The sequence below is a fragment of the Macadamia integrifolia genome, chromosome 11 (genome assembly GCF_013358625.1).
Source record: "Macadamia integrifolia cultivar HAES 741 chromosome 11, SCU_Mint_v3, whole genome shotgun sequence".
Taxonomy (NCBI): domain Eukaryota; kingdom Viridiplantae; phylum Streptophyta; class Magnoliopsida; order Proteales; family Proteaceae; genus Macadamia; species Macadamia integrifolia.
The window spans coordinates 27990622-28015867 of NC_056567.1; the positions used below are offsets into that span (position 1 = coordinate 27990622).

Below are 25246 nucleotides of genomic sequence, written 5' to 3' on the forward strand. Positions count from 1 at the left end.
TTTTTTTTTTTATCTGAAACCTTTTTGGTTAGAAAAAAAAAAAAGGCCGCCTCCCTGTCACGGAACAGTGAACACTGTTCACACAAAAAAACTGCAAAAAAAATTACACCCTATCTGGAATTTACACTAATGCCCTTTTACTTAAGTCATATTTGTTTTAAACTTGTATGGGCTGGCGCGCTGATTTTTGTGCATATATAATATGTAACTTTTGGGCCTGTTTTATTTTAACTTAATGTTTTTAAGTTTCAGAGCCCTCATGGGCCTGATATTTTTTAAAGTTCAAATGGGCTTTAATTATATAGGCTGTTTTCTGAATATAAGAAGTTATGTTCTACCTAAATAGGCTTATTCTGTTATGGGCCTTGGCATGCTAATTCTTAGATTTCTGCCCAAATTAACTTAAAACTCAATTGTTGGGTTGTGGTTTAGAAACCTGTAACCCATTTGTGCTAATAATCATATGCGTATGATTACTTGAGTTTTAGAAACCCTTGTGAGGGCTTAAAATTTTTAAATTAGATTTATGATTGTCAAGTGTTGGCAATTTTTATGTGGTGTTTATAATTGTTGTTTTTTCACATTATTGAAATAAAATTCAAAGGATCAAATCCACAATATGTTTTATGGTTATGTTAATGTTAGTGGTCATGGGATTTATGAATGAACCATATGGATAGCATGGCATGCATTTATGTGGTGACTTGTATTTTATTTCTCTCTCTCTCTCTCTCTCTCTCTCTCTCTCTCTCTCTCTCTCTCTCTCTCTCTCTCTCTCTCTCTCTCTCTCTCTCTACGCTAATAATTGAGTGATAATTAGGGTTTTGTGAAAAACTTGATTATTGAAGATGAGCTTGGACTCAAATAGAACGCAAACCTGTACGTGTGGGAATGACTCAATGTGAAAGGACTAAGATCGCGTGGAGGCTCTGCACTTGTTGAGTTTCAAGTAATGATCTACACTCTTCAATTAATGGTTGTTTAAATGTCTGACCCTACCAGTGGGACGATCTAAATCGTTTTCGCACCTTCATCCTATTAATTGTTCTTGGACATTTTGTGGTAAGGAATTTAAAACTATTTTCCATCTTTTTTTCGATTGTGAATTCAGTCTTAGGATTTGGGCAGCTAATTCCCTATCTACGATTTTTGCAAGTCTCATCTGTTGTTGGGATGATCCAGTATTTTTTTTTTTTAATTCCTCAGCCTCCCATGAGGTAAAATTCGATTTTTTAGTATGATGGCTGTTGTAATTTATTTTATTTGGACCCACTGAAATGATGTGGTTATTCGACATTTAAATCCAAATCCCATCGTGATTGTGCAGAATATTGCTCGTTGGTTAGATGACTTACAATTGTGCCTGGATACTAATCTTCCTGTTTTTTCTTCCTCTATCACGGATATTTCAGAGATCTTCTTGAGCAGACACGTTTCACCGCCGGTTCTGCCTTTTAATATGTTAGTTTGTTTTGGTTTTACTAACTATTTGGATTCAGCCCCCTTTTGGATATGTGGTGTTCTGTTGCAGGGCAGATTTCAGTTTATTGTAAGAGGTTCTTCTCTATCTACTTCTCTAGCTGAAATAGAAGTCGCAGGGATTTTGCATGGATTAAAAATGGCAATTGCTAAGGGTTAGACTATTTCTGAAGTTTGATCTTCCTCCAAGGATTTACTTCAGCTTACTCCGACTATTTCTCACAGTAACTGGCTTTTTTATAGCGTTGGGTTATTTTGGGAAATTTACGCTAAATTTGGCCATATTAAAATTTTGTGTAAATGTAGGGTATCTAATGCTCCTATGCTATATTTACATTTCCTCTCTCCCCTTCTCCTAAAACCCCACCTTCCCCCTCTGATCCTTCTACAACCCTACCAGTGCTGCCACACTCCCAAAGTTTCCAATACCTTACCTACCTTACCCCTGTACTATTTTTCTCTCCATAATTTTGGACCATAGGTCCTCCCAATTAAAGCAAACTGATATGCCACTATCTGTCATCCACAACAAACCCCAAACTCTTATCTCCTTGAGAATACATTCCACTAAGTCTATGCCAAAGAAGGTTATTGGTAAGAAACCGATGCCTGGAGAAAATCACCAATATTTGGGGTGTCAATTGTTCAAAACTTGTGGGAGTTTAATGGGGTTTGACCACTTTCAAATCTTATATTGTGAATGCCTTTTTAAGGGTTTAGCTTTGATAGATATGATACAGATTATAATCGGGTCATCGATCTTGAGTAACAATCGGGCTGCCATAATGAATTGGGCTTACATGATCCGGCTTGGTTGGGGTACATGGCGGGGCTGGAATTGACACCCTTAGTCACCATTGAGGAAATATTGAATACTACAAACCAATTGTATACACAATGAATCCGTATTCTGCAGAATCTGCTTTGCACCCAAATTAAATTTTAATTGCAAGCATTGCCTCATTTTGAAATTTAAAGTTTCTCAACCCAAATTGACAATGTGCTAAGGAGGGCTATCTATCTATCTATTGGATTCAGCTCCTCTTCAATTCTTAAATATTCAATTCTTGTCCAATTCTGCTGCTAAGAAAAAAATTACAATTCAAATTGGCCTAGATTGCCTATGTACAGATCTATTCTTTTTATTTTATAATTAATTTTTATTATGATTCTATCGTTGGACCATAAATGTGTATAGGGATGAAAAAAATTAAGATCTAAGATCACTCAAGACCGATATTATGCCAATTCAACCGATACCGACCGATCCAATCCATTCGGTTTTTGGAACCATATGCAATTGCAGATCCGTACGGAAGAACGTCCCTCGTTGATGCAGAGTCCGGAGATTCCACCATGAAATTCAACTAGTCAGCGGACTCAGCACTGCTCTACAGCTACGTACTGGTTTATTATACCCGTACGCGCAGCAGAGGGAGTACAGGTATATTCACGCTTATTTTAAAGTTGGAACCGGGATCATGGTTTGAGGAATTGAACTGGGTTTAAATCGGTTGGATTGAATCGGGTTTAACTCAACCTCATAAATTGACTTGCAAGGTGAGGGGACCCAATATCATATCAATCTACGTCAATTCCCATAGAAAAATGATGTGGTATCACCTCCCGTAAACTGATATGAGATCGTAAAAGTATGTATATTTTCTCTCTCCCCTTATTAAACATATGGGCCTTTTTTTTTTTCCCTTATGTCATTCAAATGTATCATTTTGCTACTCACTGTTGACTTGACATATAAGATTCTAATACAAGCAGACAACATATTAATTTATTTTTCTCCCTTAAATATTATCACATAGATTAAATGATTTGGCTACTCTTATCATTGTAGAATAGGTAATTCATAACCTGAACTTCGGAATTTGGATTGACCATCTATCAAATTTCAAAAAATAAATTCATTCCAATACCCTTCCATGTATTTTCATGCATCATCATATATTCATGCGCACCTATAATCTCATATTAATACACTCCCATATCCTTAGATTTTAAAGCTCTATTAGTCACTTGGAGAACTCCTATCAACCTTCAACTTGAGATGAGCGCAAGAGGGTCTCCTACAAATAACTTCAATCATGAAGGTGTGTGTCTAAAAGTTAGCATATCAAGTTGTTTCCAGCAAAGATTTTTGGTCACTTGGGGACCTAAGATCTTCCAAAATATTGATAAATTCTCTAGAGCCACTTTTCTATCAAACTAATCTCTTGATAGTTGGAATTAGGGAAAAAATAAAGAGCTTTTAGTATCTTTTTCCACAAGGAAGAGAGATTTGAAATGAGTCCCCATCCATGATTAAGAAGAAGCTAGGGCGTTTTGGTTATGAATATGATTGAATCTAAAGTCGAGCCCTCCCTGAGATTTAGGTTTACCACTCTCTTCCCAATAAATGATGGACAGTTCTCTTGATTCCCCTAGCATAGTCAAAAAACTTTAGCAAGACATCTATTTTTGGGACCTTGACCAAGATACCATTAACTTAATCTTCAGATGGTTGCGAATGATCCTCTTAAGAGTTGGTTCCATTGTAGTAGGAGTGTGTTTGCTTTTTCCAAAAATGTTTTTCTGGCCTGCCAAGATTTGGAAAATATCAATGATAGTTTGAATGGATAGAATATCATCTATAGTACCTCGGCAAAAGAGAAAGATGTCATCTGTAAAGATAAAATGGGTGATCTCAGAGGTATTCCTAGAGACCCTGATTAATTTGACACAATTCAAATCCATAAAGACCCTTAAAAGATGAGAGAGTACACAATGTGTTGGAAGTTAGAACTTAGAAGCAATTCAACAAGTTATTTGTAAGGGCTTTCTCACTCTATAAAATTAAGATAGACTTACAAAAACAAGGGACCCTTATCCTTCCTGTCCTAAAAGTTTTCAAGGAATGATTTTGTTAAATAAAGTGGGATCGCTAGTTATATACGAATACGCATCCAAGATCTCAGTTCATCAATATGAGATTGTTACTCTATAACTCCCAACATCTCAATTTGAAAAAAATATCATTATTAATTCATGGCCTCATCTATACAATAGTAGTCGGTATATGTATATATATATATATATATATAGTTCTTGGTTTGGGAGCACTCAAAGGCTATCATGAAATGACACACCCACCCATAGACCATAGTTCCCTTTCGGGATTAAGATTTGGGATCGACGAGCATCCCCCGCACCTTATGATCAGAAAATCCAATAACAAGGGTATCAGTTTGGTACTGATACCATATTATCAAATCGAATTATCGTATTGAAAGAGGTTCAATACATTTTCAATATGTCAAGACACTATCTTTCTCGATCAGTTTAATATAGTATCGGATTTTAAGTTAAAAACCTTTTTTTTTTTTTTTCTTTTGTAAAGATATAAAGAAAATCACTAGGTATGTATCAAACTGTACTAATTGACGCCCTTTCTGAATACCGAATTAATGACTATATATATAGGGGGAAAAATGACAGAAGTATCGAAAAGAAACTGTAGCAAACCATATTTGTATTGAATAAAAAATTATTATTTATATTGAATAAAATTCATATCAAAATCGAACCAAATTAGTATGTATCGGTATTGAAATATAAGAACTTTTTTTATATGATATAATTCAATATCTACTTTTGGTCTGCTATGGCTTATCAAAATCCTACAAAATATTGAATACAACACCTATTGACACCCTTACCCAATACCGTCTCCAAGGGAGAAAGAGTGCCCCTTTATGGAGTGAAAGCCAACACTAACTATTTGCTATTGTTGCTAACTATAGATCAAGTTTTAGATTTCGGTCCTCATTGTGGGAATACCCAAGATGGGTTCCTATTACTTTTTGGTTGGATTAATATCCAGATATAAATCTCTTGGAAATGTGTTTGAAAGAAAACTTTATCCTAATTTTGTTCCCTTCCTTTTCTAATACAACCTGTACTTTTAGCACCCTCCCCCCAACCATCCCACCCCCCAAAAAAAAAAAAACCTATCTTTTATCAAATGGAATTCGCTTAATGAAATCATGAACTCAGTTAACTATGAAATAAAGAAGAAGAAAAGAAAAAGGCACTTCCCATACATTACTAATAAAACCCACTCTTCTGAGAACACCAATTCATTGAAGTTATATAAATAATTTGGACTCTAAAAAGAAATATCAAACCTAATCAATCACCCCGTAAGAACCCATTCAAGAAACAAGTAAACAAGTAGACCTGACTTATTTTAACATCTGCAGATGAGATTGACTGGATTTCTTAATGAAAAAGATCAAAACCACAAGTAGAGATGCTAAAAAAGAATAAAGAGTGACTCGATCCATGCGATTATGGGATCAGTATAAATTCGCAAGACTAGTCAGACCGTAAACCTTTTTTTTTTTTTTATGCAAAAACCCCCACCCCCACCCAAAAAAAAAAAAAAAACCGTAATAACCAGCTGATAGTACCATGAGGAAGAGCCAAAGCAGAGTGGGTTTTGCTTTCCAGGTAGATCAGTTTCAACTTTGGATTTTCCTCTCATTGGAAAAGGTAGGGTCTCTGCATAATCGATTTGCAGAGCTGAAGGATCAGATATTTGATGTGGCCAATAATATTACATACTCCAGGAGCTGTCCACAACATCTAAGTGATAACCTTACTGACAAGTTCAGCCCACAACAAAAGCCCATGTCAACTCAGGCAGGCCAACTCCCACATCATCAGCTTGCATCAAGAGATTCAAGACCAAGAAGCAGCCCAACCACCACGTAGGTGGACTGCACGCATGTCCTTCATCTGCACCAACTACAGCTGATCACTCATCAAATCAATAAAGCGTGGCAATGAAATCTCCTCCCCTTAATCTATTGCTTGCTCTAGAATATAAAGTCTAAAGGTTTTAAATGGCTTAGTTTGGGTGTAAACGGTTTGATTTGATTCGATTTGATATAATATTTTTTAGATTAAATTAAAATCAAATAATTTAATAAGTGATTTTAAATATTAAAATTAAAATTCTTTACAAAGTATTTTCATTATGTTTTCTAGTTTTTTTCTAAATGGTCTTTTGACACTTGAGATTTAGGGTTTTCTTTTCTCTATATAAATGTAATTTGTTGAGACGATGAAGGAGTGAACTATGTAAACTGAATTTGCTTGTAGCAGACACTCTGAGTGTGCATAAACTTAAAACCAAAGAGAGTTTCATTGCATGCAGTTTTCCCTTTTAAATCACAAAGAGTTTCACAACAGTCGGGTAGAACTACAGCTTTCCACTTTGCATTGGTGTCTTTTCTTTTACGTTCGCTTTTCTTGGATACATACCTGGTAGAGTGTGTTCTTGTCTCTCTCTACCATAGCTTTCAACGAGACCGCATCAAATAGCCAGGAGTGGATTCTTTCCAGAAGAAAACTTACTCTTCATCTCTTTTTTTCTTTTTCTTTTTTCTTTATTTCCTTTTCACTCTTTCTTTACAGTTGATTCCCAATTAGGGGGCAATTAACTGGTTAAGTGTTTAAGGAGTCAAAAAAGAGAGGAAAAAGTTGTTTTCGCTATTTCTTTCTAGTTGATTTCTAATTAGGGGCCCTTGTTTCTTAATTTCCATAAGCAAAAACCCATTTCTGAATTTAAAATCTAAATAAAGAGTTTTTTTTTTTTTTTTTTTTTTTTATTCCTGGTTGGTTGTGAGACTTGTGATAATGGGAAAAAATGAGCGGGTGAATATAGTGGTCTTTATCACAGGACATAGTAGACATGGAAATTCTAATCAATAATATCAGGGAAGTGATCTAAATAAGTCACCTGCATTTAGATTAAGCTTTAAACTCAATCATTTACCGTCTCGTATAAACCTATGCACTTATTGTAGTCTTGTGCACCCTATTGGTAACTTAGATTTTCAATTCCTTATTTTACCACTTGGCATACTTAAATTAATCTGAAATTTGGCATATGAAGAGGACCTTAGAGTTTACTTATCTTAAGGAAAACCAGGACTGTCTTTTTACAAACCCCACCCCACCCCACCCCCCCCCACCCACCCAATCCCTCTCATTAATGATGAGTACTAATGGGAGTGGGCATGGGCAGGGGAGCAAGGAGAATGGGAGGGGAGTGACTGAGTGAGAGATGCTGAGAGGCAATTTCCATGCATTGGAAGAGGGTCGACCATTAATCTAGCAAAATGCCCCAGTAGAAGATTGAAAAAACCCTAAAAATGCGGGTGTAGTGTGATATTTACAAAAAAAAAAAAGCCTCGGTGGATATGCTCTGGTTTTGGGATTTAGAAAGGAAATACAATCTCAAGGTGGTTAAGCAAAGAGATAAAAATGGATATAAGTTAGCTAAAGGAATTCATTCTTGTCAAACGAATGAAGTATAGCTCCTTCCCCACAGGCCCTAACTATTTGAGCTCTGCATTATTGCTTTCCCCCGCCTCTCTTCTAGCTAAGCCCAGTGCTTCCCTTTTACTTTTGTTAATCCACCCAAAACAACCATACCAAATCTATTAAGAAAGTCATCAATATAACGAGATTGAGAGAGAAGAAAGACCCTTGGAGTGATGAAGGGCTTCAATCCCAAGAAAAAAAATGAAGGCAACTTATGAAACATTACAGGATTAGGAAACTACATGTGATAATGACTATTACATGTAATATAGAATCCAATCTAACTAGGCAATCGTATATTGAGTTATCCAATTCATGTGGGACTCAATATACATTAATAATCACCAACCAGTTTATTGACTGAAAAGGAAACAACAAACAGCAGCCTCCATTATTTCATGAATGAGACTTGACTGCTCCTTGTAGGCTTGTAGTAATTAATGTTGTGAAATGGCAATCATGGGTACCCTAAATTATCTAAGTATCCCAACTTTCCCCCAACCAAGGGGTCTGCATATACCATAAATTAGTACATGCATATTTTTCGTGTTGGACTGGTTGGCTCATTTCCACTCTATGGTTTCTTCAAGCTTGTAATTCGGAATCCATGTATATTACACTTTCTTATCAGTAATGTTTTGTTAAACTGAAAAATTTGTTGGCATTCATTGCTACCCTACAATATCAAATTATTATCACAATTCTTCCCAACTAAGGGTCTCTCTCTCAAAAAATAATAATAATAATAAAATAAAAATAAAAATAAAAAATACAGATGGACCAGGAGGAGGAATAGAGGAGTAGAAAAATGCACAACATTCAATAAATAAAGGGAATTTGTGACAGACTGACAGTAATTCACCTGATAAGAGGGGATTGACTGACTGGTCAATTGGTTCTGGAAGAACTGCATGGCTCCCCAAACGCCAACTAGGAACAATGTCAGTCGATTTTGACAAAAGCTTCTTAGATGGCATTCAGGGAGCCAGGCAGACCTATTCCCTTCACCCAACTTCTTAGTCTTGACATTTCCCAAAAAGTTGCAGCATACATCTTCTTCCCTATACATAACAAAAGTGGACCAACATGAGAAATTAGGTCTTTTGATTAATTGTTTGGTTTGAACAAATGATATGCACGCAGTGAAGTGATAATGATCACTCAAGTTCTTCATCCAATAATATCAAAACAGTTCTAGCAATTGCAATGCTTGAATACTATATGGTGATGCAAAGAATACTAGTGCTTCTGATCTCTCCAACTCCTTTTGGGATTTCTTTCTACTAATGACTAAATTTTATTTTGAAATAATAAGTGATGACTTATATGAGCTGAATCAGAAGGATGATGATATCATCTTCATCAAATACAACTCACTTGACTATCAAAAGAAGAAGAAGAAGAAGAAGAAGGAAATATCAAACCTGATCAATCACCAATTCATTGAAAATAAATAATTTGGACTCCAGAAAGAAACATCAAACCTGATCATCACCCCATAAGAACAGGGTTCAAGGAACAACCAAAACCAAGTAGGCCTGACTTGTTAAAATCTGCAAACTACAAAGTTTTCAGGAAATCTCTAAGGAAAAAAAAGTAAAAAAATGGAAACAATTGGTAAGCTTGACTGACTTGCTATAAAAAAAAAAAGGGTAGGCTTGACTGACTTGCGCCAAGTCAAAATGAAAGGAGAAGCTGATGAAAAAGACTAAAACCATAAGTAGAGAAAAGAAGATGATGTGATTTAGGGGCACTCACACAGTTATTATACCTGGAGCTGAAGATTGGTAATCAGGCCAACATCACTGCTTCAATGCTTAATAATAAACAAGGAAGATGGGAAACTCTCTCTCTCTCTCTCTCTCTCTCTCTCTCTCTCAATTGATCAGGGAAGAGACTTCAAAGATCTGTTAATAAAGAGAGGAGAGGGAGGCAAGAAATAACATCAAGAAGAGGTGAAAGGATGGCAAGAGGTGAGCCCTTAGTAGGTTTTCCAGGTCGTTTGGTTTGGACTTTGGATTTTCCTGTTATAGGAAAAGGATGGTTGTGATTGAAAAAGGGCAAGACTTCCAGCTGAAATTAAGAAAAAAAATAAGAAGAAAAAAGCTGCAAGAGTCAGGAGTGGATTCTTTTTGGAAGAAAACTTACTCTGACACGTCTCTCCTTTTTTCCTTTATTTCATTTTCGCTCGTTCTTTCCAGTTGATTCCCAATTAGGAGGAGATTAACTGGTTAAATGCTAAAGGAGTCAAAAGAAATAAAGGAAAAAGAAGTTCTAATATGCGGTTTTGGTAACGGATCTACCAACTCTTTCTGCTTAATGTCCATAACCAGAAATCCATTTCTGACTTTAAAATGAAGGACAAGAAACTGTTCTTTTAAAGGACAACTTTTGCTATTTAATTAATCAGAAGAGTTGGTTCTCCCGTGTTGAACTCAACTTTAGCTTTGCTTTTGACTCGGATCGGACATCTTATTTTGTCTCTTCCTATTTTTCACAAATGAGTGGGTGAGTATAATACTTTTACACTAAACACCAACAAACATAAAAAAAAAAAAATAGAGACAGATTCACATACAATACAAATTTATTGAGGTTCAAACACCGATGTGGTGTGCTATGTCTTCGAGAGAAGAAGAAGATGTTTCACTACTGTAAAAGAAATGTTACAATGGAGATCGCTCAAATACATCTAAATTGCAACAAGAAAAATCGTCCAGAAAACATGCTTGCTCAACAAGATAATAGAATATTGTATACTCCTCCAAGTCGCGGGTCGATTTATCGGGTTTGGAATTATTGACCCAACCCCTTCACTACCATCACAAACCTCAGAAAAAATCCCATTTGGATCGCCACCAAAATATGTCATAGCAGCTCATTTTTCAAAACAAATAAAGAATTCAAGACCAACTTAACAAATACTCTTATGACATGGAAACTCTGATCATGCATCAAATCTAAGCTTCAAACTCAATCATCTGACCCCCCCCCTTAGTAGCTTATGTTTTCAATTCCTTGTTTTGACTTAAATTAACCTGAAAGTTAAGTGGTGTTTTTTTTTTTAATTAAGAAAATTAAGATATTTTTGGTTGCTAAGAAAAGAATTTTTTTTTTTTTAATTGAGGAGAGATATTGTCAAATCAATCAATCAATCATTAATGTGTATAGAGAGAATTAGACCCAAACCGAAGAAAAATGCAATTTTTCATGCACTGAGGCTATGTTCAGAAGCCCCGAAAACAAAAAAAAAAAGAAATAATGAATTTTTTGTATGCATCTATCTTTTTCCTCAAATTTTTTTTCCGAAATTTTTTCTTTGGCTTCCAACCATAGCCTTAGTGAGGAAAGCAAGAGGCACAGATGATACTGACTACGAATGAATTTGGAACCAGATGCAAATGATATATTATTAATATAATGATTATTATTATTATTATTATTTTAATGTGTGTGTGTGTGGAGGGGATCTGGGATGGGATGCATTCGGTACATAACTCACAGTTGTATGTTGGATCCAAACCGCAAAGTCAGACAAGCATACATTATGGCATTTGTACAAAACACTGCCACAATCAACCAAACATGAGTGAAATAAAATTGGGGCCGGACTCCATCCATCAATTAAAGGCCTACCCTTGAACCAGAACTCAGACCACCTTCAGTTCATCACCTGCATTACCTACATAGGTAAGGTACAAAGGAAGTGCCTAAGGTTATCGAGTCCCAATGCAGAGAGCCAGCCAGGATTCAACTGTTAAGAACGTGATGGATGAAGAATTCTGGCTTCCAAAGATCTGATCCCCACTGCTAGTGTTAAAGAACGTTAAATCATGAACTGTGGCTGAGTGCCCGTAGAGCCATTACTCGACAGTCGAGATGAATACTACTCTCAGCGTCCGTGCAATGTAGCCGGCCTCAAATGCAAATTCATGAATTCCATCACAACCTGAAACCAATTGTGGGCTCTACACGATGCATTATTTAGTAGTTCATAGACCTCTACCAATGCTAGAGAAGCATTCGACCAACTGCATTATTTTTGTCATAATATAAATACCCATCACCAGATCAGCAAATCCAATCCCCTTGACCATGATGATAATGATGTTCAAACAAGAAACAAGAGGGAAGGAAATAAAGTTATGAAAAATATTCCTGACTTATGTTCTTCTCTCTGCGATTCTCAAGCCATCTGTCTCTTCCCTGTTTAGATGATTCTTAAGAACAATAATGAAGAGATCTCTGTAATTTTCTAGCCAGGTTTGTATAGACGTCGTGGGTGAACCAAATCCCTTCAAACCCTAGTGCTTGCCTTCCAAATGCACCCACCAAGATGTCACCAGAGCCAACAACGATGCTGAAATCCAATGAAAAAACTACATGGGATTTCATTGGAATGGGATCGTCGTCGGACGGTGGAGTCGTAGACAGAAAATAGCGCAGTTTGTGGAATCACATGTTCGTTTTTCAGAAAAATTTTGAATCAAGGCTTCAAGCATGAGTCGCATATAGGTTATGCCCCACTTGGATATCTGGTGCTTCACTGGTCCAAGAGCCTCTCTACATCCATAGTAACCATCAACTTAGGGTCGTGAACTTGTGCCTCTACCATGTGTAGCAATATGGAGCCACAGGAGCCGGATCCTCTTTGGTTGGTCATCTAAGATTTAAAGACCCTGTATACGAAAAAAAATATAAGAAATTTTCTTTCACTGCATGATGAGATTCACCACTCCATCCTAAGGTTCTAAAACCTCCCCAAAATACCACCATACCCCTGTTCCCTGCTAGCATCTGAATAAATTTCCATTCACCATTGCCAAAGGAAACTCAATCCTAAAATAATAATAATGATAAGATTTTGAAACGCTGAATCAGATCACCGCTGAGACCCTCGAACATGGAATAGGAAAGAAACGGCAAAGGTTTACATCTGATAAGTGCATAAAAAACCCTCTGGAGATTATTAAAAAAAAAAAAGTGCAAAAAATCCAAGGCCATAAGAACGCGTAATGAAGTGCAAAGCCAGTCCAAATTCTAAAAAATAAAAAAAAATGCAGAAACACACTTAAGATTCCTCAAATAGGTTTCCCTAAACTACCGCAAAAACATCCTCTCTAGTGAGTCTGGCGGTGCAGTGAGCATCAGATGGCCGAGAAGACCTCGGGCCACATGCTCGGATGCTCTCAGCCATCCAATGCTCACCGCACCACCACACTCATTGCCTCAACTACCACCCTTTACCATAACTCAGCAGCCTGTCAACAGTGGACAGAAAATAGCTCCCTCTCCCAGAAATAATTTCGAAGGTTGAAAGTGCGAATCTACAAGTATACATATCGAGAACCTATTTCAAGAATTCCTACAATGAGGCCATTAGTACAAAGCTAGGCTTCTCCAAATATGAGAAATGCAGATATAAAACACACTAAAACTTGAATTCCTTCTTCTTTGACTTTCCTTCCTTTTCCTGCATCTTCCGCTTTCTCTTCTTCTGATTCTGCAACATTTTCTTACACACAATAAGTACCTTTCATAACCAAACAAAAAAGAAAGTTGCATACGCACCTCCGCAACCATGTCGCAGAAATCCTCATGCTGGCTTCACAACTTCTCCTCCTCCCTCGCTTCCTCATACCTGAGATATAGCTTAATTATTTAGCAAATAACCATAACTGTAGTCAACAACTAGAATAAATAAAATTATGTAATTGTTCTTACTTGGCAGCCACAACATTGTCCAAAACATCCAGTTCTTCTGGCTGAAGAGTGACATCCACTTTGTCCGATTTTTGGCCACGTAGCAGATCAACCTGTGTAATAGTGTCAAAAAGGGATTTGCCTATGCAGAATCACTCGGCCAGAATAAAAAGGTAAATTATGGACACCATTAATTAGATACCCCTCCCTAGACCGTTTCCCATCAAATTTCCCAACCAATAGCCATATCAAAAAACACAACGGATTGTCTCATTTTCATATTTCCCTCTCCTAGTTTAACCAGAAAACTCAATTTGTACCAGCGACCTTTCAGACACTAGTTGGATCTTCTTAGATGGGGTCAAGGTGGTCTGTTTACCAATAAAACTACTGTTTCACAAAGAAAAAATGACTGACAGTTTTTTTTTTTGGGTGGTGGGTTGTAACACTCAACGAATCCTACTAAGCAGGCACCAAAAAAAAAAAGTCAACTACATACCCTTTTGCAGCTGATTTTTCTTGTGTGCCACTGCCAAGCACATACCTGTGTCCAATGAAAATTTTCCGAAGGTCATCAGAAGTCTTACCATGCTTCTCAATAATATAACTGTGTTAACATTGTCTCATGCCAAATGCAACTGGAGTCTATCAAAGAATAAACATACACATGGCTTCTTTTAGAAAGAGAGAGAGAGAGAGAGAGAATAAAAACCAGAATCTTACGTGTGGGTTGTTCCAAGCAAAGTTCCAGGAGCAATCTTTTCTTCTTTTTCTTCAAGAACCTTCCAAATAAAAGAAACAAGAGAAAGCAATAATTAATTTTACTTCCTAGATGCATGATCAAGGTCAAGAACAATGCCACATACACAAATGATGTACTCACTTGATAGAGAGGCTTCTCGGGCTCCTTTCTCTGCTGCTTCCGCAGATCAATAACATCAGGGGTCTCAACACCAGTAGGAGTACTGAACAAAGATAAACTAGTCAGTGCCACACTCATAATAAAATGATAGCAAATCAGCAGGGTAAAGACCCAGCACCTTGACAAGCTGTCTACTGATTGAATACCCACCTCTAGCTCCTCCTCTTCTATCTGTTCCTCATCTTCCTCTTCTTCCTCCTCTTCCTCTTCCTCTAAATCACCCCAATGTTTGCTCCTATCAACAGGCTCCTCCTGAAATTGGAGACAATTTAAAAAGTGCTTCTCCACCCAAAAACAGGAGCAATTCTGACACTTCCCATCAAGAAAATATAGTAAGCCGTTTTAAGAGACTCTATGACTGACCAAAAACAATAGTTTTAAATTTTAAGTTCGCGGATGTAATACTAAAACTAGAATTTCCAATTGGCCAATCTAACAAGGTAGAACAAAATACCTCTTCAGTTTTTACATAAACTAAAAGGTAATTTACAACTCCACCCCCTAGAGAATACCACTCTTATAGGAACACCCCATCTGTTTCACCAAATTAGACTTAGACCCCCTACCGTTTAATGCAGGAGTAGATTGCAAGTAACTAACTCCGCAGTTTATAACCCCAAACAATACAAATAGGAGTAAGAAACAAAGAAATAATACCATCAAATAAACCCTCAAGGATATAATACCTATATAGGACCAAAACCAGCCCAAAACCCAACCCGATAGGAGAGAGAAAAACCTTCTATAGAGCTGAAGAGAGAAAGGAGCGACTAGGTTTGTGGGAGTCCGATTGAGCTGCACTTTTGGGCGTAGATAGCTAGGGAGGATAAAAAAACCTCCAAAGTTGAGAGGATTCTGACGGCTAGTTGTAAAGTTACAAGCTTTCTTGATTTTCTGACCTAGGAGAGAAAACTGAGAAGAACCTTCAAGAACAGCAGCTGAATGCTTCCAACAGTGACTAGGTAAGGATCGTGGGACCCTTATGAGACCTGGAATACCCTGATTGAAGACCTGGCTGAACGAAGTACAGAAGAGGGAAAGAGAGGAGATCGATCATCTCTCTCCTATTCCCACTAGGATTGCTGATCGGTTCTGATTTCTGCAGACTTTTATCAGAATCTGAATTATATCTCTTGAATGTTATAGCAAATAAAATAAAAAAAGAAGAATAAAATAGATGGGGGGTTGAGAAGGGTGAAAGATAATAAAGAAAGTGACTATCTCAACCTGGGTTTCTCACCCACAGCTATCTCAGCTGCTCTAAGTATTTAGTTGCAAACTTTCTTTCATAACTGCGAACTTTATTTCATTCAAAATCTGTCCAATAATGGTACATATGCCTCTCTATTTATAGAGGGGAAGTTTACAATCATACTAATACTAGGAGCTAGTTTCCCAATAGGACTAGACACTCCTACTACAACTAGGAGCTAGTTTCCCAATAGGACTAGACACTCCTATTACAACTAGGAATTCAAAATAGGACTAGGACTTGACTTTATGACTCCAACATAGAGTATGACTAATCAACTAATAGTCCATATAGGACTTTACAACCAACTAATGGCCCAATGGGTCTTTATTGAATTAAATAACAACTAATTAAACTAATGAATAAAATCCCGTTTTTCTACCTTCTACCCATATTTTAGGTTTGTTAAAGTGGCTCATTTCAAAGAAAACCTATGGGATCAAAGGCCCAACACTTATATAATACAACCCAAGGCTTATTTGCAATAAAATAAGTCCAAGTGACTTATCTACATCACCGTCAGTCACTTAACAATGAAGAGTTAAAATGACCGTTATACCCTATTCACTAACCATACATCTCAACTCTCACTATTGGAACCCATTTCAAACCCTACTTTCTCTCTCTTATCTCTCTAAAAAGATGTGAACCAACCTTACCAGAAATCGGACATGGAGGCCGGTGGCGGCGTACAACTTTATCCAAGAACCCAGCACTCCAATGGGCCTTCATCCGTAAGGTCTATTCCATCCTAAGCTTTCAGTTGCTTCTCACTGCTGCAATTGCGACACTTGTCGTTAATGTCCATCCGACTTCACATTTCTTTGTCAGCACTGGGAAGGGCTTGGCTCTTTACATTTTTCTTATCATCATGCCTTTCATGGGTAACCTTTAAATTCCGCTTGAAAGGATTGAAAAAGTTCATTGTAGGTAATAGATCATTTGGGTGTTTCCCAGTGCGTATACATAATCCATCTTTTACTTCTCAGAACTTCACAATAACAGCAATTGAATTGGGAAAAACGCTCCGCTTCTCTCACCTCTGAAAACCCATTTTAAAAAACACGAAATTTCATTTTGTAAGCTTCTCATTCATCAAAATTAATGAAAACACTTAGCTGCTCTGACCTCTAAAACCATTTTAAAAAACACTAAGTTTCATTCTGTAACCTTCTCATTCATCAAAATTAATGAATTTTTATGCGTAACAAAGAAACCCATTTCCAGTAAATCAGAATAGAACGAAGAACAAAAGATGAACTAACCTACTAAATCATCAATCTTCTATCAAAAAACTAAAATCAAACTTCATATATCAGTCATAGGCCTGGGAAAAGATTGGATTTGAGAATCCAACTTGAAAATTTACATGTTCTTTGTGGCCTCTTCAATTGATAATTTTTTACCCTTTCTACCGTTCTGCTCCAGTTCCCCTTCCAGGTACGACTCTCTCGCCTCCCTGTAATGCTCACTCAATGTACTAATGATCACCACCCAATAGCCCTCCTCGAAGTAGAACTCGGTCTCCATGTAGATCCGTTCCGTCCACGGCTTCTCTCCCATGAGCATCAGGTACACCAAGGCTGACCGGTGAAGGTCTCCATCTGCTGAGGAGAGGGAGTTTTTAGATGGATAGTTTAGGCACTTCACATTTAGTAAGGGTATTTTGGTATTTTAAAAAAAAATAGTAGCTGACATCAACATATAAGGTATATTTTGTAACAGGGACTAATGGCAGGGGGTTTGAGTCTAATTTGGTGAAACAAAAAGGGTGTTCCTATAATAGTGGCATTCTCTAGGGGGTGGCACTGTAAAAAAATTGGGATCTGGCATATATGATCAAGTTAATACCTATTTAAAGCATTGAGATATAAAACATATATGCCAAATTATTATAAGACGGGCAATTAGGGAAGGCCAACACTTTAAACCTTAATTTTTCACATATCCAATGATGTAGCTCAACATTCCCTGACATTTGATACTCATAAATTGGAATTATACTACAAAAGCATCCAATAGTTCTGACTGCACTTAAAGAGAACAATAAAGGACAGTAACGATATGGACAGATGTGTGAAGTACAGGCATGCATGGTGTCAAGTCTAGATACGATACGGTCTGACACGACAGTACCAATATGGATTGATACAGATTGATACACTCAATACATAGGCAGATAGGCTTACAAAAACCCAAAAATCCCAGTTTTAAAAGAATAACTTCTTCCAACTCTGAATTTAGGCTAAAACCTAAGTGAATCCTATTGACCCTCAAAAACAAGCTAGGAGAAGTGATTAAACAAGTAAAAAATTACACTTTCCAATGAAGATTAGAATCACACAGCTTTTCTTATTTTTCGAACTCTTCTTGCTTAATTGCTTCTTGTTACTTATTAGCAGGTTTGAAATAGCACTTGCCTATGAAGATTTGAATCACATCCCTATTTTATAAGCATATTCATGCGTATCAAACCATATCCATCATCTGTCCAATACGTCTCTGAGCCGTCTTGATGCCAGATCAAAGGTACCATCACAAGTACCACCGTAGGAACCAGGCCAAGCCCAAAAAAGGGCCTACACCCACTTTGAACCTGGTGGTTCAACTGAAGCAATTTCTGGTTCAGGCCAAGCCATGCGGCTTCGGTGTTTTCTGGTTCACTCAAAACCAGAATCATTGTTGGCTTTAGGACTATGTTTTTTCAATTTTATATATTTGTAAGCACTGGAATATTCTTCATTAATTCCAGACCTGTTATTGGTTAGTTTCCTTCTGTTTTTAGAAGTCCTAGTTGGTTAGGAGACTCTCTCCAGCTTGCAGAAGAGGGAGGAATCCTTGTCTGTTTTAGTTTTTCTTTTTCCAGCTTGTTTCCGATTGGCCGTATCTTCCCTAAACCCAATATGATTCAGCCTTTACAAGTTCTATTTATTCATAAAATGGGCTACAGCCCTCCCCAACAATTTTACTAGTTGAATGAAGCTAGATTTTTGCCTATTATTTTCTGTGATTCAGAAATTGTTGTAAGATGCAACAACTATTAGTGGTGCCAAGACATGTTGGTGAGGATCCAATCTAGTTCCTGATGGAGGGCCTTAGGGAAGAAGGAAAAAACCAGAGTAGCAGGGGGAGGAAGGGAGTCACACAGAACACAAATTCACCCAATTCTCATTCAATAATCAATTCACTCTAAGTTGTCCATCGGTTACAGCATATATATATAGGGAAAATAGAGACATGAAATTAGAAACTCAACTAAGACAGTATCCAACCTAAACTAGTAAATAACCATAAAAAGAACTAATGCAAGGAAAGAAGTCATAATTCCTAAGTCTGGAAAGTGAAAGCATGAAAAAACAAAAAAAAAAAAACAAAAAAACAAAAACAAAAACAAAAAAAAAAAAAACAAAATAAGCTATTAATTATTTCCAACCCTTGGTGGACCAAAACCCCGGGCTGGACCGGTTCTTCTTCGTTCTTGGCTTCCAAAGCCGGTCATGATTCAGAAATTGTTGTAAGATGCAACAACTATTGGTGGTGCCAAGACATGGATCCAATCTAGTTCCAGGTGATATAGGCTAGGATCATACCTTCTTCTTCATTCACTGTCCAGCAAACCAGGTTAGTTTCCAAAAGATTATTTTCCTGCACATATGATTGAATCTGGTTTCTGAGACAAGTTCCTGGTTCATAATTCTTCAAATAAATCAAATCTGGACTACAGTTACTGTTTTATTGTTTGATCACTAAAAATCAAGACTTTAAACTGGTTTCAGCGTTTCCTCCTAATAGATTTTCTTTTGGTTTCCTTAGTTTTGGATATGAGACTTCAGATCTATTTTCATACGTACAAATCAAATCAGGTTCTTAAGCTATTCCAGTTTTCACATCTGATCTTGCTATTGTTTTCTCAGAATCTTATTTAAACTCTGATTTCTGGAAACTTCAATTCAGTTACTCTTTTCAAAATCTGATATCAGATTTCTGTTTGCTGTAATAACTTAAGCCTGTACTCTGCAATCATCAGTCTGCTTAATCTGAACTTATCTAATTACTGTTATGATATCTTCCGATAATTACCCATGAATTCTCAGCTCCAGGTTTCCTACTTCATGTGGGATTCTTCAGTAACTAAGAATCTAACAATTAGACTGAGAGCAGATTCTAATATATTGTTACTCTCTTGAATTTAAGGACTTGACCAGCATTTTGTCCGGATCAGAGATGTTAATCTCCAGGTATTAGATTTCTCTTGACACATGGTTTCCAAAACTAACTGCGATTGTGGCTATTTCCTCGATATTTGAAACCTATCACTTTAGGCTTCTAGAAACCCATCACATCTCTTAAAACCCTCTTTCCGATACACTTCCCAATACCAATCCTTGAAACCTTACAAGCACGTGAAATTAGGTGAACGCATGCCTCTCATATCACCAAATACCCATGTCTTTGCATACGGTCAACACACAGAGAAGTAAAAGAAGTAATTGTATCTATGCATCCCTTGCAAGATGATCTCAATTCTCAAGTTCAATGTAAGACAGAGTAGGAGTTAGGACAGATCTGCTTTTGCCTTCTAGTGTTGCTTCATATTGAGGCACATATCCAAGACCACCAACCAATTTTGAGCCATTAAGCTCTCTCCATAGTCTGTCAGATTTTCTAGTCAGAAAGAAATCAATTTGGCTTGCATGCTGCCCATTTTTTAAGTAATTAATGACTAGAAAATACAAGGAGAATTTTTCAATGAATGCATAAAAGAGAATTATAGAACCAAAAGATGCAAGATGAGGGCTTGCCACTGGAAATGATTCAACAAATGTGCAATGAAGACCAAAAAGTACACAGAGTGAGGAATGAAATGGTACAAGTAGAAGTTAAGAATGGTTATAAACAGAGTAGGGAGAAAGATGTGTCGCAACTAAACGTATGAAGCAATACGAAGTAACATATAGGTGCTAAAGCGACACGAAAAAGGCCAAAAATGGCAAAGAGTTGAACTGGTGAGCAAAGAAACATGTACTTTTTGTCAGCTAAAAGCAAATACATCCTTACATAGAGTGGCATTGTGGAAGGGATTCACAAAGCTGAGCCAATGCATTGCCACAAGGCTTAAAGAGTCAACATGTACAATAAATAGTTGTCTTTTTGTAGTTTCTGCATATAAAAATTACCATTTAATTATCTTAATAAATTGGGTCATGTTATGGAACACTCAATTGGCTATGCCATTACAACTGACGGTATATGATTGAATTTGCAGCTGAAACTTGACACGTGGCAATTTTTATGACAGTAAGTGCATGCCAGTTTTGATAAAAAAAAATAATCCTCCAGCAGAGGGTCCTCATTCACTTCAAAAATCAAGGAGATCAATAAAAAAAATCCACAAGCATCCTAGAGAAGACGTTCCCCAGCTATGGATTTTTCCATATTCTAATCAGACAGTGCTACAGATGGGAAGAAAGGAAAATCCGGGACACAATTGGCAACCATATACTTCAGAGGGAATTTGGTCGCTTATAAGACCTCTGTTTCTCCTCTTAATGCCATGTTAATGTTGGAAGCTGATGCTTGTTGGGAAGGAAATCTACTTCACCGGAGCTTAAGTTTGCAGAGGGTAGTTCTCCAATCAGACTCTAAGATGTTAACCAAAACACTACTGCCCACAGAAGTGGCTCCAATTCAGAGATCATGGCCATTGTCGAGGATACTAGATTTATTTCACAATATGTGAAGTCAGTGATCTTTCAGTACATTCCTAAGACTTCAAATACACACTCGATGGCTCAAGGTCAAGGGTGTGTGTATTAATATTTGCAGTGTGCTACTTGACACCACATCCAATCCTTCTCCCTCTTCCATCTCCTCCTCTATAGGTCTTAAAACCACTTTCCATTGTTGTATAAAATTCACACCCCCCCCCCCAACCCTGAAAAAAATACATGTCAATTGACACTCAGCTATCCGCTACCTTCCTTGCGGAAAGTTTTAGAACATCCAAATGTTATAAAGAAACCACTGATGACTATTACGCTTTCAACATATTTTTTTTGCTTACAAGCTGTAAATAGTTAAGGGACTGTAAACACTTCAGCAAACTTTAAACAGAACATTTCTACATCTGAGAAGTAATTTAGTTGTTTTTTTTTTTTTTTTGGAAAATTATCTTGTACCATCCTTATTTTTAAAATTTATCTGAGCTACCACCCTAAAAAATCAAAAATTGCATGTATATACCATTTTTCAAAAATATAATTACTCTAAAATCCATTCTGTTAGCTCCCAAGCGTCAAGTGATGATGTGTCACGTTTGTAATTTTTAAATGACAAGTTTACCCTTGAAGAGTAAACGTGATATTCTGTCATCATGCCGTCAGCACTTCTACTTGGCAATTGTACTTTGCTACTCTAGGGTTAACTCTGCTAGGAATTGATTCCTTCTCTGCTCTGTCAGCTGTCATCTGGGTTCATAACATTTTGCAAAGCTTTATAGACAGAGGAGAAGGAGAACAATTTCTAGATTCTCACCACCACAGACATTCAAAAATGCCTTCTCGATCGTCTAGTATTCCTATGAATTCTCAAAGTGGGAACCCCAGTTACGGGATTGGTTTCTCAGGGGGGAGACCACCCTCATCATCCCCACCACCCTTACAACGGCTCCATGAATTACCCATTTGGCAATAGTGGTTTCCGGCCAATGGGCGGCGGCGGCGGCGGCGGCGGCTTGATGCCTCACGCTGGGCAGAAGCGTGGGTTTCATTCTACCGGTCGAGGAGGTTTAGGTAGTCCAGAATTCTGAAGCTATATGCTTTATTTGCTTTCTTGTTTTTCACATGCTGTTAGCTTTTATGTTTTTGTCTCGTGTGTATGTGTTGGGGAGTGGTGGTAGTCCTTACCTCGCTCTTCGTAGGGGTTTATGTGGAGAATTGAGTTCATTTTTCTCTTTGATTTCTTCAAAGTTGAGTTTTATCAACCGGAATTTAGCTACCTACTTAGCTTCGAATTCCAGATAGTTTTCTTATATTTCTGGTTGAATGAGTTTGTTGGTATTTTAAATTGGGGAAAAACAAGAGAAGAACCTGGTAATGGTATCTCAGATAATGAAATCCTCAATTACGTGGTAAGGGGTTAGTATTGAGGATGTGAGAAAATGTGAATGGTAGCTCCTCCTTCGATGATCACCTTCAATGATGTTGCAGCTCCTACTGCAGCCTACATCACTGCTGCACCTTCAATCGCTGTTGTCGACATCCTCAATGGCTGGCTGCTGCAATCGCTGGCCGTCAATGGCTGGCTGCTACAGGCGCCGAACTCCTCGCTGGCCGTCGCCTGTTTGAGGAGAAGAGAAACAGAGGTGTTTTTCTAGGGTTCAAAATGATCAGGCTCCTACTTTATTTGTATTTTGTTTAAGGGTCAAAAAGGTAAATTGTATTTGTAAATTAACGGTGTTAGACTTTAGGGGTATGTTTGCCATTTTTTATTTTTTAGGGTGGTATCTCAGATAAATTTAAAAAATAGGGGTGGTACGAATTTGAGTTAAAAATGCCACACCAAGATCTTGACTTTTTGCGTCACTATCTTCCATCCATAAAACAACATAATACAAGTGAAAGAAGAAAAGGTAAAAGAAAATACCTCATAATTAGGCTGTTCATGTTGTTGGACCCCAAAGACATCTCCATATAAAGGACACCCATACTAACCAACATAAACGTCAAAAATTTCAGCATTGAATACAAGCTAGTTTCAGCTCTCACTAGGAAAAAACAAGGCAAATAAATCCCCAGATACAAAGTTATAAGCGCTTACTTCATCAAAAGGAGGTTTACCCCAACCTCCAGGATGATAACCAAAGCTAGCACCAGGAGGGATGGGAGCATTCAAGCCAGGAATTTTAAGATATGGATAAGATGGTGGAGGACCATACCTCTGTTTTAAGAAAATTATGAGTCAATATAAAAATGCATATTGGGAAATAAATGGAAATGCTACAACCATGCGCAATAGATGTGCACCGTACATGGCGCACGGACAGATACACAGATTGGTCCATCAGTAATTTGCAAGCAATATAAAAATGCAAACTGGACAAATAACTGAAAAGGCTAGCACCATGCAAAAGTTGTCCCTACCACCGTGTGTGTGTGTGTGTGTGTGTGTGTGTGTGAGTGATGCAGTTGCACGATGGAAGTAGTTGCTATCTTTAGATTTGATTTTTATTTAGTTGCTATCTAGGTTTAGTTTCCATTTTTAATTAGCTTCCAAAATTATGTTATTATTTTTCTTTAAATAGCCCTGTAATGGAGAACTCAGTAGAGATTTTTTGAATGAATTTGAGAATTTATGTTTTGGTTGGAAACGATGGCTGCCATGGGTGGTTTCCCTTTCTCTCTCTTCTGAACTGTTTTCTTCTTCCCCTTCCCCTGACTGTCTTTTCTTTTCCCTCTGTTCTTCTTCTCCTGCTGTTCTTTTTCTTCTTCCATTCTTCTTCTAGCTGGTTCTCTTTCCCAGCCCCTGTTCTGGGTGACAGTTGCTGCCCTACTGAGGTGTTTCGAGGTCCTTTATATGTGAGTTGTCTGGGCCAAGGATTTGATCGCAGGAAGCCCTCTCCTAGGCGACACAAATCATCAGATTTCAGCTGCCGAAAAGTCCCTTTACCATCTGTTATCATACCTGCAACTGAGACTGACTCTGTTCTACCGCCAGGTTCTACTTCTGGTCATTCCCGCAGCCTCCCAGCTTGAAAATCCAGGTGCTTATCTTGTGGGATCAATAGAGCCTTATCCTGAGAAGCTTCGTTTCGAATTTCAGGTCCAACCAAGCCCTATCGAAGGAGTTCTACCGATCGGAATTTTTTTTCTGTCCGCTGGTTTCTGGTTCTCACGACAAGAAGAAGAAGAAGAACAGGTTTCTTTTATTTTAAAAGCATTTTTCCTGTTATTACAATTAAGCCCTTGTTCCCAAAAGTTATATTCCATAACCCCTTTTCTCTTTGGTAAAATTCAGAATAAGCCTTTGTATTAAAGTTTTAGTTCTAGAACTACCCCATCTACCTTATAATTATTTCTAAGGCCCTGCTTGTTTCTGAAATTACAAGAATACCCTTCAACCATTAAATTTGAGATTTTGGTCATTTTTGTGGGCCATAAGCGATCCGATTTCGGCCCTTGGAATCCGGATCCGCATCAAGTGGTATCAGAGCAAATTTTCCTGCAATTTTCTAACCATGGCAAGTCACATCACCAATGCTGAGTTGCACAAATTATATCGTGAGTTAGCCGAGAACCAACAGAATACTGATGCTAGGCTTGAGAGGACTGAAGCCAAGTTTGATAAGTTTATGGAAGAGATGATTGCCTTTATGAGGAGGTCCGACAAGCGAGCTGAAGAAGGATCCTCTACATTACCCCCTCAGCTCAACACTTTACGGATCGAAGACACACCTCAGAGGCAGCAATCTGATCCGGTTGTTCCCCAAGATGTTACCCGACAATTTT

At 37.5% G+C, this 25246-nt stretch overlaps 2 protein-coding genes and 1 long non-coding RNA gene across 8 annotated transcripts in view; all 3 read right to left on the reverse strand.

The window, feature by feature from the left end:
- The window catches only part of LOC122094388 (sister chromatid cohesion protein PDS5 homolog A-B), a 110951-nt gene that overhangs the window by 59452 nt on the left and 26253 nt on the right, over positions 1 to 25246 (reverse strand). The gene's annotated exons all lie outside the window — the stretch shown is intronic.
- LOC122094393 lies at positions 5970 to 8917 on the reverse strand. The gene is made up of 2 exons (XR_006144758.1): positions 8726 to 8917; positions 5970 to 6270 (listed from the first exon to the last, which is right to left on the reverse strand). It is a non-coding gene; the product is annotated as an uncharacterized LOC122094393 (long non-coding RNA).
- LOC122094390 (splicing factor 3B subunit 2-like) lies at positions 13135 to 23924 on the reverse strand. Of its 3 annotated transcripts, none has more exons than XM_042665179.1 (11): positions 23559 to 23924; positions 23385 to 23447; positions 17110 to 17344; positions 16395 to 16782; positions 14607 to 14740; positions 14450 to 14531; positions 14290 to 14348; positions 14066 to 14110; positions 13588 to 13679; positions 13435 to 13504; positions 13135 to 13366 (listed from the first exon to the last, which is right to left on the reverse strand). In XM_042665179.1, the coding sequence occupies exons 4-11, from the start codon at positions 16470 to 16472 to the stop codon at positions 13243 to 13245; spliced, it is 684 nt and encodes a 227-aa protein (XP_042521113.1). In that variant the 5' UTR covers positions 16473 to 16782; positions 17110 to 17344; positions 23385 to 23447; positions 23559 to 23924; the 3' UTR covers positions 13135 to 13242. The 3 variants fall into 3 exon arrangements, with proteins under 3 accessions (XP_042521113.1, XP_042521114.1, XP_042521115.1); XM_042665180.1 differs by lacking the exon at positions 23559 to 23924 and adding an exon at positions 19331 to 19385 and having other exon boundaries at positions 23385 to 23428; XM_042665181.1 differs by lacking the exons at positions 16395 to 16782; positions 17110 to 17344 and adding an exon at positions 19331 to 19385 and having other exon boundaries at positions 23559 to 23919.

Bases quoted from the DNA above. Each gene is read 5' to 3' on its own strand.
- LOC122094390 (XM_042665179.1), bottom strand. From the start codon at position 16,472: ATGAAGGCCCATTGGAGTGCTGGGTTCTTGGATAAAGTTGTACGCCGC. The intron at 14,741-16,394 runs GTTGGTTCACAT...CTCCAATTTCAG, and splicing joins CATGTCCGATTTCTGGTAAG to GAGGAGCCTGTTGATAGGAG. The intron at 13,505-13,587 runs GTAAGAACAATT...GCTATATCTCAG, and splicing joins GACAATGTTGTGGCTGCCAA to GTATGAGGAAGCGAGGGAGG.